This window comes from Oryzias latipes, chromosome 6 (assembly GCF_002234675.1).
Source record: "Oryzias latipes chromosome 6, ASM223467v1".
Taxonomy (NCBI): Eukaryota; Metazoa; Chordata; class Actinopteri; order Beloniformes; family Adrianichthyidae; genus Oryzias; species Oryzias latipes.
The window spans coordinates 10,639,506-10,649,018 of NC_019864.2; the positions used below are offsets into that span (position 1 = coordinate 10,639,506).

Here is a 9,513-nt window from a genome sequence, read left to right on the forward strand (position 1 = left end):
ACCCTGTACTAGCAAGGTGGACCTAAAATAGTGACCGGTGATTTTATGTAAAGTGTTTCTACATATGTCTTCAATGTTATTCCATGCAACAACCCGAGTTGTACTGAGATTTAACAGCCACTTAGGGGTGGAGCTACAGGCGGTAAGGGGGAGCAGTGGCCCCCTCAGCAAAAATTTTTACCCCACCCATTTTTGAGTCAGTGTCATTGTAGGAGCAAAAGGCCTAGAAACTGTTTAGCTAAGTTCTAGCCCCTTTGATACACTGAGATGTGCGATGCCAGAGTTGACTGAAGCGCCAAGCGGGCTGTCGTTTCCCTAAACGACAAAGAAAATGAGTCTGTCACTCCATTATTGACAAAGATTAAGAAATCACTAATACAAGCTTCTTCAAGCATCGCTAAAATAACCAAAGCAGCATTTTTTATTAAATAAATACAATAAAAATTAAACTGTTAGAAATGTATAATTCTGATCATTTCATTTGTAATGACGTTCCACTCTGGTGGTTTGCCACCCTTCCATAGTCTTCTGCCCCTCCCCCACCCCCTCATTTAAAATGTCCTAGCTCCGCCCCTGGGCCCACTATCCAACATTTACTGTACAGGTCTTTAATCGTTTTCCTTTTGGGTGAATACGAGCCATCTGTGACTTTATTCAGATCACTCAGGAACAGCTCTATATAAAATTCTCAAAACTATCAGTTTTTTACAATTACAATTGCACCTACATTTACATCTGTATCCTGTATCTGTTGCTGTAGTACACCAAATGAACTGTTTTAATTTAAGTTGTGGATGGAAGCAGAACACCACTGGGTGTACAGTTAAAGATCAACACTTAAAACAAGCACAAGGCATAAATAAAAGCATGTTGTACATCACAAATGTGTGAGTCTTTAGAACAAGTTGATAGATCATTTGTAAGAATACTTTATCAGTTGCGGACTATTTATCAAGTAACAAAGAAGAAATCCTTACAGGTTATCAGCTTAGTGTCCTTGTGGTAGAGTGTCTGCCATGTGACTGGAAGATCGTGAGTTCAAATCCAGGCCCAGTCATGCCAAAGACTTTAAAAATAAGCCCCAATGCCTCCCAGCTGTGTCCTCAGCCCCCCCCCCACCCAGATGTGTGACAGATAATTGGACTTTAACTTGACTTTAACAAAACATATTATTACACTGTTGCAGGAATGGTTATTGTACATCACACATCATGCAGATTTTTTTTAGTGTTTTTTGAATACATAAAAAGATAAAAACAGTAACTTGTGTAACTCGTAGAGGAAATTTCGTCTCAAAAGATAAGATAGTTTGCATAACAACTATCCCACACATTTAGTCTGTGCACCCCAAGAGAGACACTGGCGGAACTGAAAGAAAATACAAAGATTTAGGTCCGACAACACATGGAATGAACATTTGTTCTGTTGTGATCCTCCTGTGGGTCATTACTGAGATAGAAAAACATCTCCTCAGGGAAGTTAGGGCATTTTTAGAGGAAGGCTGTCCTCAAAAATCAAATGTCAAATGGTTGTGTTTAGCTTGTATCAAAACAGCTGTCTTGTGTTTTAGGCTTAGATTACTGTACGTAGTGTATGTTCCTGCTGACCTATTTATAGTGTTGGCCCTTGCAACAATGTCATCTGTAACTGGACTCCGTCTGTTAAGTCAGAGCATGTTGAATGTCAGTTGCCAGAAGTAGATGCACTGAAAATTCCCACAGACTCTTTGCGAGAGCAGCATGGAGTGTGTGGGACAACTAAGACCTCCTCAGGCCTGCAACCTCCTAGGAGTCCCTGACTTCAATATCTTGGACGTGGATGAAGATGAGGGGGACTTCATTGCCATCAGGCCCAAATGCTCTCCTCTGCCTCGAAGAAAGAGCTCCATCACGGATGAAGACTTGGAGCCTGATGTTCCCCTGTGCGGTTCCAGGAGAGTCTCCTTTGCTGACGCCAAAGGCCTCAGCCTGGTGGAGGTGAAGGAGTTTGATACATGGGAGGTGTCCAAACTGCCAGGACAAGATGCTTCTGGAGCCACAGCCATAGATGGAGAGGAATACTACCTCTCACCTTTAACTTTTTCCCTCACGTTGTCATCTGAAGAGGTGTTTGCCAAAGTGCTCGAGCAGAAAATAGAGCTGGAAACAATCGATTTTCTTCCTGGGACCACAATCTTGAAAGGTGTGATCCGTGTCCTCAACATCTCCTACAGTAAGGCGGTTTTCATCAGAACAACTTTGGACCAATGGGCCACCCACTTTGACCTTTTGGCAGAGTACATCCCCGGCTCCAGCGATGGTGTGACGGACTGCTTCTCCTTTAGGCTCACCGTAGTGCCTTGGTTCAGGGAACAGGGAGCCAGAGTAGAGTTTTGCCTGCGATATGAAACTCCTGAGGGAACATTCTGGGCTAACAATAATGCCAGAAACTACGTACTGCTCTGTCACAGAAGGATCAGAGAGGATGCAAACACGCAGCAGAAAGAAAATTTGAATGTGAAAAGCTGCTTGAAGAACATCAGGTGAGGTGCACCTTTTTTATACTCATGGAGGGGACTTCTAGTAAAAGACAAGACTGGCTGGTTTCTAATAAGCTTTTGTGCATTTAAAAATCTAAACTGAGTTTGTTTGTTGGTTTTACTGGCAAAATGGAACTTTTAGTTGTCAAAATTACAATGAAATCACGTCATAATGGCTCATTCTAAACAATCAAAAATGATTTAGTGACGTTTCAAAACTATCTTTAGTATTCAGAATAGCACCCTTTTTAAGTTGTAACCTCCATACGTGACGTATTGCCAGACAGTAGAATCTGGCGTCTCTCCTGAGAAATGTTTATCTCTAATGGAAATTCATTTTTCAGCTTCCTTTAACCTTCTTGACACATTTTTTATGAGCCAAGTCAGGCAACTGACTGTAGTCACTCTTCAATCTTCTTCTGAAACCAAGCTCTGGTGGATTTTCAGGTGTTCCTGCCCTGTTGGAAGGTCCACTGACGCATAAGCTTCATCGTCTTCACAGACAGCACAACCTATTCTGCTAGGATTTTCTTAACTTGTCATCAAATTAATCTCACCTTCTACAGTATAGATATTGATTGTATAGAAAGCTGAACATCTCCATAGAATCACCAACCAGGTTTTATAGGCAGAATACTCTCTTGAGCCAAGTGCTCCCCCTTTAATCCTTGTGCTATCCTAGGCACTTTAATATTGGGAGTTGGGGTCATCTAGACCCACTAGACAGTGCGCTGAACCTTTTTTCTTCAATGATTTGTGATCTTCACTGGTGTCCATGGATTACATGAAATCTTTCCACCTTTATCCACCTTTGTCATGGTAGGGAGAACACGTCAATGTAAGGGTGGGGTCATCTAAGATAGCACAAGGGTTAGGCAAACCACTGATACCACAAGCTTCATTTTACTTTTAATGACTTTACAGAGCAGAATCTTAAAACTCCACTTTTTTATTCATCATTTTTTTAGTCCATTAGCCACTGAGGCTCATGTGTTCTTCCTATGCTTTCAGTTGAGCCTTTTCGGCCACCGGCCTCCTCAGGAATCCATTGGCAGCCAATCTGACTTCCTCTTTCTGCCACTGTTGTTTTACTTTGAATTCACAAACTCTGCACATCCTTTCCTAAACATCGGATCAATTCTTTATGATGCAATAAATGCTGAATGTTTTCTTCTGTAGAACAAAAATCCTAAGGTTCAATTGGTCCTAGAATGTGGAAATGAATGTTATAGAACAGCTTTTTTGTTTTTCTGAGTGGTTAAAATGGTTTCATTTTGCCAATAAAGCTAATTTACAGTGAAGCTTGATCATTTTTGAGTGACAGTGCATCTGTCTTTGCACTATTCCTCTGCAGTACTACCTTATGTGGGGATTCCAGGGATGCAACCATTCACTTTCCTGTTCGGTCAAACCTTGGTTTTTTGACATTTGCTTATTACAAAAAAACAATAAAAAATGTAAAATTCTGAAAAAGTCTTCTTTTAACTTGCTATAAAGCAAGTGACAATGACAAATTTTTTTTTTACTTTTGGCTCATACCAAGCCTGGTGTAATGTAGTAAAACAATCAATTTGTCTTAAATTTAGTACAACGCGTGTTTGACACTTTCAATATAAACATGCTGGTATGCAGTAGGGATGCACCTCGTCACTTTCCCCATGATTCAGTTCAATGGTGCAACATAGTTATCAAACCAGAATTGTGGCATGCCTATGGAATTATACATAAAGATTTAAAAAAAACACACCTATGGATAGAGACTGACTGATGTGGATTTGAACCATTTTACAGTCTCTCCACGGTGGAAAACGTTTCATCAAAGCAACCTCCATTGCAGGACATGATGACATCAGGTGAATGTTTGTTTTGCAGAATTTCTATCAAAGAAGGTGCCCTATTTTTTGTCCATTTGAAAGACAACATCTGCACTAAAATAGCAACTTTTGTCTTATTTGTCCAGAAAACTCTTCCCTTAAACTGGAAAGAAGGAAAACTAGCAACAAATCTGACGGCCAAGCGGGTCCATCAGCAGAAGAGAAACAGAAATTACTGGTGAGTGACCTAAAACACTTTGAAACGCTCTTCTGACCTTTTTGTACGAGCTAAATGTGTCAATACCTGCAACAGAAACTCAACGTGTCCATTCACTTTGTGTAACTCTATCATGTGACTGAAGCACAAGTGCCAGCTGTGTAGGACAATGTACCGACAGCCTGCAGGCTGTTAGCCCTTCCTAGGTGCCTTGTATTTTGTCACGTCTGCACTATAAGCTTCAGGCATGTTACTATGTGATGAGCTGCTTTAAATATCCCCTCATTCCTTTTTCCTGTTGGAACATGACTAGCGTGTGAGCCCACTGAAATGACTGTTTCCCTGTTGATGGACAGATGGAGGACAGACAAAACAGAACCCAACGGAGGCACAGGACGGCTGAACGAATGGACAGGGTGAGGAACTACTTTGCTCAAAGGGATGCTGATGACACTGATAGACATGAAACACCTTTAGAAACAAAGCAGGCATCTCAAGAAGGAAACTCAGTCTCTGAGGGCTCAGAGTTTGTCTTTGAAGCTTCTGAAAAACTGTGTGAACCTGTTCTTAACGGAGAACAAGGCTTTGCAGCTAACAAGGAGGTTGAGTTGTCCAAACTCCCATCAGCAGGAGGGGAGAGGGTTGAAGACACACCAAAGAGCCATGTGGATCCACTCAATGATCCTGCTCATCTTACAGAGAAGCAAATCCTCAAGGAGTCTGTCACTGAAAGAAGCTGTCAGGATCAAGACAATACAATAACTGAGAGCAGAGAAAGCTTCACGTTCACAACCGTGGTGGCTCCTCTGTATCAGCAGGTGTTTGGCAGGTTAGATGCTGACGTTCCTAGTGCAGCTGGTGTGGGAAAACAAACCAAAGCAAGAATGGATCCCTCTGAGAGGAGACAGACTGAATGCAAACAAACCGTAGACGGTGGAAAATTGGATTGGGAAGATGCAGTGCAGAGTCCAGCCCAGTCAGAACAGAGATGGACAAAGACCCGTCAGAGTCCACAGCCCCATTCAGCAGACTTGGTAGACGGTCTTGACGGAGTAAACGGTTCTTTAGACACAGACTTGTTGAGTTCCCAGACAAAGATAAGGGATAAAGATAGTGACGGTCTCCAGGGAGAGGCGCAAGAAGATGATCTTACCCATGACCGCTTCAAAGCCATTGATGGAGCTCTGCCAGCAGAGCGAGCTTGTTTGCACGTTGCAGTCAATGCTGCTGACAGAAATGCAAAGATTGAAACACGAGCTGATCCGAAATCCCTTCAAAGGGAGTCGGGACGCTCTGGTGACGATGCAGACCAACAGAGCAGCTGTGACTTGGTTGAGGTGACGCAGAACGATGACTTAGCAGAAATAGAGAAAAATAAAAACAAATCTTCAACAAAGGAAGACTTGGTAGAAGAAGAAAATGACTCCAATTCTGAAAACTCTGATTTAGTCGTCATTGAAATCAGTTCAAATAGTCTCGTTTCAAAGCCAGAAACCGATTTTAAAAATGTCAACACAATAGAAACTGAGACGTTCAGTCCACTTGAAGATGAAACCAAACACTCTGCAGTAATAAATATCCTTTATGAAGTAGCAGAGTCCATGGAAAATAAAAAATCCATAAACATGGATGCATTTGAAGAAACTCTGGAAGAAAATGAACAAAATGGGATGACAGATTCCTCAAAACAAGATGGAGATTTCTATTTAGCAGAAATTAATGTGGTGAAAAACTGGGAAATGATGGTTGAGGAGGAGGAAAATAACACATCAACGAATGACAAAGACAATGAGCTAATAGGTTTAAATGCAGAGGAATGCAGAGGAATTCAGACAAATAAAATAGATAAAGTAGAGGAAAAACGGATGGCTGCAGAAATGAAAGCACAGAAGGAGAATAATGCAGCTGCTTTGGAACGCCAAAGGGTCAAAAAACAGGGGGCAACAGGGGTCGAAAAATGCAATGACTCAGAGAGAGTTCAGGTTGTAATAAAAGAACATTTTTTCGGGGAAAAAAGTGCAGAAGAAAAAGATTTTAAGGCAATGGCGGCTTGCCAAGGTGAGGAGGAAACAAAGGAAGCAAAAACAGAACAAAACTGCGAGTTTGAGGGAGTTTTGGAGTGGGAGGGTGAGGAAAAGTTGAAAAACATTAACAATGACAAGCAGAATTCAAATTGTACACCAGAGAGTTTGGCTGAAAGTTGTGGAGAAAAAGAGAAGGTGCAGGCAGACATGTGTGCGGACAACAGAAATTTTAAGGGCCCAGGTCTTACACGAGACGAGGAGGAAGAGGTTGTATCTGTTCCAGGTAGTAATAAAGATGACAGAGAAGATAAGAGGACAGATGATTGCACTCAAGCTGACTACATTCTACACAATAAAGATGGTTCTCAGTGTGTTAAAGAAGTCATAGGGAGGCATCTGAGTGAAGAAATGCCCACTTTATCATATGAACGCAACAGTGACCTAACAAGTCAGAACAGCAGCTCAGCAGAGTCCGACTCAGACGACGAGGTGGAGTTGTACATGTTTCGTCTGAGGGCTGTGGGAACAACAGCACAGGCAGGTAAAGACAAAGTCAAAGAAGCAGGATTCCCGGCTAGCAAAAGAGCCTCTGCAAGCAGGGCCAGACCCCCATCCCCAGTCTTACCCCCCATCTGCGAATCTGTGGATGAAGAGCACCACAACAGTGACACTCAGGAGAATCCGTATGCAGCGGGTCCATCACAAGACCACTGCCAAAATGTTTTATGGTGCATATCCTGGAGCAATGTTTCAAAATCACTGTTATACGTCACTTTGCTGGTGGTGTTCCTGGCTGTGGCAAACCAATATGATTTCCTGGCCTGTTTTGGACTCTATTTGATATCTGTGGTTTGGCTGTGGTGTCAAGGGGAGAAACAAGCAGTTCAAAACAACAAGAAAGCAGCTCAAGACCAACAAAACTGCCACATTTTAGCTGAAGCAAATTTTTAAGACATACTGGTTAGCATCATGGCTTTGAGGACTCACTCCGGTCATCTTTTGAGCTATTTTAAAAAGCATTACCAGTGGTCTTTTAATTACGATCGTGCAGTTTTTAGCAAAAAAAAAAAGTGTAATATTCTTGGACATAGTTTCCACAGAGCGTCAGGAGAAATTCACCTCTGAGTTATGGGCGGGACTGTTGGAAACCCCAGCCCCCCTTCGCCTCCCCATTGCTTAGAGTAGGGGTTCTCAAAGTTTTTGTTACGGAGACCCAAATTAGGACCTCGACATTAGACTGGGGGCCAATTTCGGTGAAAAAAATGGATAAACAGAAAAGGTTGTTTTTAGTATCCCTTGTGCTATCCTAGGCACTTTAACATTGGGAGTTGGGTCATCTAGACCCACTAGACAGTGGTCTGAACCTTTTTTCTTCGATGATTTGTGATCTTCACTGGTGTCCATGGATTACATGAAATCTTTCCACCTTCATCCACCTTTGTCAGAGGAGAACACGTCAATGTAAGGGTGGGGTCATCTAAGATAGCACAAGGGATAACTGTAATGACCAAGTGTCATTTGTACAGTTAACCAGGCCCTCCAGATGTTTTCCCAGTTGCGGTCAGAGGTTGCTGCCCAGATCTTTAACTCGTTCAGGAATTGTATCATGTGACAGACCTTCTTTTGGAACAAACTGGACAAAAAATGTCAGCTACCATCAGCAGACATTCTTTTTTCCAAAGCTGCAACGTATCTAGCTTTTGTCACAGCTTCACTGAATTTAGTCATTTTTGACTAATGTGTAGCGTAGTGTCGTTGTAGTTGTTGGAGCTTATTGTTGCGCTCCTCGCTGGCAAATTTGTCATAGCTTTTATGATTTGTAACATAGTGACAATGTTTATTGAATTCTTTACCTGCTTGCAAATAAGGCACAGGACTTTATCTACACCCATGAAGTACAACAAAGTAAGTATTTGTCCACTTAGCTTGAAAGCGCCTTTTCTCCTCGCCAACACAATGTTTTTCCTTAAAGAACCTGCTATGGCTCTCTTTCATTGAGGGCCACAAAAAATCTTCCCGCAGGCCACCATTGGCCCCCGGGCCAAACTTTGAGAACCCCTGGTTTAGAGCTACCTGTTCACACAATCCTGCTAGCTTACAGCCCCTCACACCCCCAACCCAACATTTGCAGTGCAACAAAAATGGCGAACAATATTGGAGCTATCCAATTGTACAGAGCCAGACACCAGCTCAGACGGAGCAGAGAACTTTTGGCCCGCCCAGGGTATTTTCCACGTAACACATGAGCTCTTTTTTGAACAGAATTTTTTTTTATCTGTTCCTGATTTACAACAATTTGAATAAACCATTTCTCAGAAATGTTATTTTAAGATAAATTTTCAATTTTTTTCTTCCATCATGAGGAAATGCCACAAGAACATGTTAAAAACACCAAAAACACACAATTTGAACTGGGGTGGGCTTTTAAAGTTTTAGCTACTTTACTGTCTCCTATGTTGGGTTGAATCTAAGTCACCAGATGTTTGACCTTTGTTGCCCCACGACTGCAGGGATATGTGTTTACACCAGAAAGAACATGAAGAAGGAAAAGAGAAAAATATAATTACAACCGAAATCTTACGACGACGAGGGAAACAAGACTTGTTTATGTCATGGCTGTTCAGAGATTGTGCACTTTACGCAAATGAAAATGGGCATTACATATTGTTTGTGACACATTATGAAATAAACACTATATATTCTCAATATGAAGCGTCCGTCATTTGTTGTCAGAGGGTCTCTGCGATTGTGTTCTCTTGAGCCTCAAACCTCACCAACATCCAAAGAAAAAGATGCATTCTGTGTACGATGTGAAAAAATATGTCTAACAAAACACTTAAAAAAACTTGTTCTAATATTTACATTATCTTTGAATAAAATCAACCAAAATTCAATTGCAGACATATTATAGGTAATGTAATATAATATAAGGTAGATACA

General features: G+C 41.6%; 1 protein-coding gene across 2 annotated transcripts; it reads left to right on the forward strand.

The window, feature by feature from the left end:
• Positions 1-1,408: 1,408 nt before the first annotated feature.
• LOC105354194 (protein phosphatase 1 regulatory subunit 3A) lies at positions 1,409-9,279 on the forward strand. 2 transcript variants are annotated; one of them, XM_011475883.3, is made up of 5 exons: positions 1,409-2,521; positions 4,310-4,371; positions 4,479-4,570; positions 4,906-4,965; positions 9,084-9,279. In XM_011475883.3, exons 1-5 carry the CDS (start codon positions 1,740-1,742, stop codon positions 9,111-9,113), a joined length of 1,026 nt encoding a protein of 341 aa, XP_011474185.1. In that variant the 5' UTR covers positions 1,409-1,739; the 3' UTR covers positions 9,114-9,279. The 2 variants fall into 2 exon arrangements, with proteins under 2 accessions (XP_011474185.1, XP_020559497.1); XM_020703838.2 differs by lacking the exon at positions 9,084-9,279 and having other exon boundaries at positions 1,651-2,521; positions 4,906-7,643.
• The last annotated feature ends 234 nt before the right edge of the window (positions 9,280-9,513 follow it).

What these genes read in the sequence shown, in the direction of transcription:
- LOC105354194 (XM_020703838.2), top strand. Translation starts at nt 1,740, where the DNA reads ATGGAGTGTGTGGGACAACTAAGACCTCCTCAGGCCTGCAACCTCCTA. An exon ending in AGCTGCTTGAAGAACATCAG is followed by an intron (nt 2,522 to 4,309) that starts GTGAGGTGCACC and finishes ACCATTTTACAG; the next exon opens with TCTCTCCACGGTGGAAAACG. An exon ending in AAGAGAAACAGAAATTACTG is followed by an intron (nt 4,571 to 4,905) that starts GTGAGTGACCTA and finishes GTTGATGGACAG; the next exon opens with ATGGAGGACAGACAAAACAG.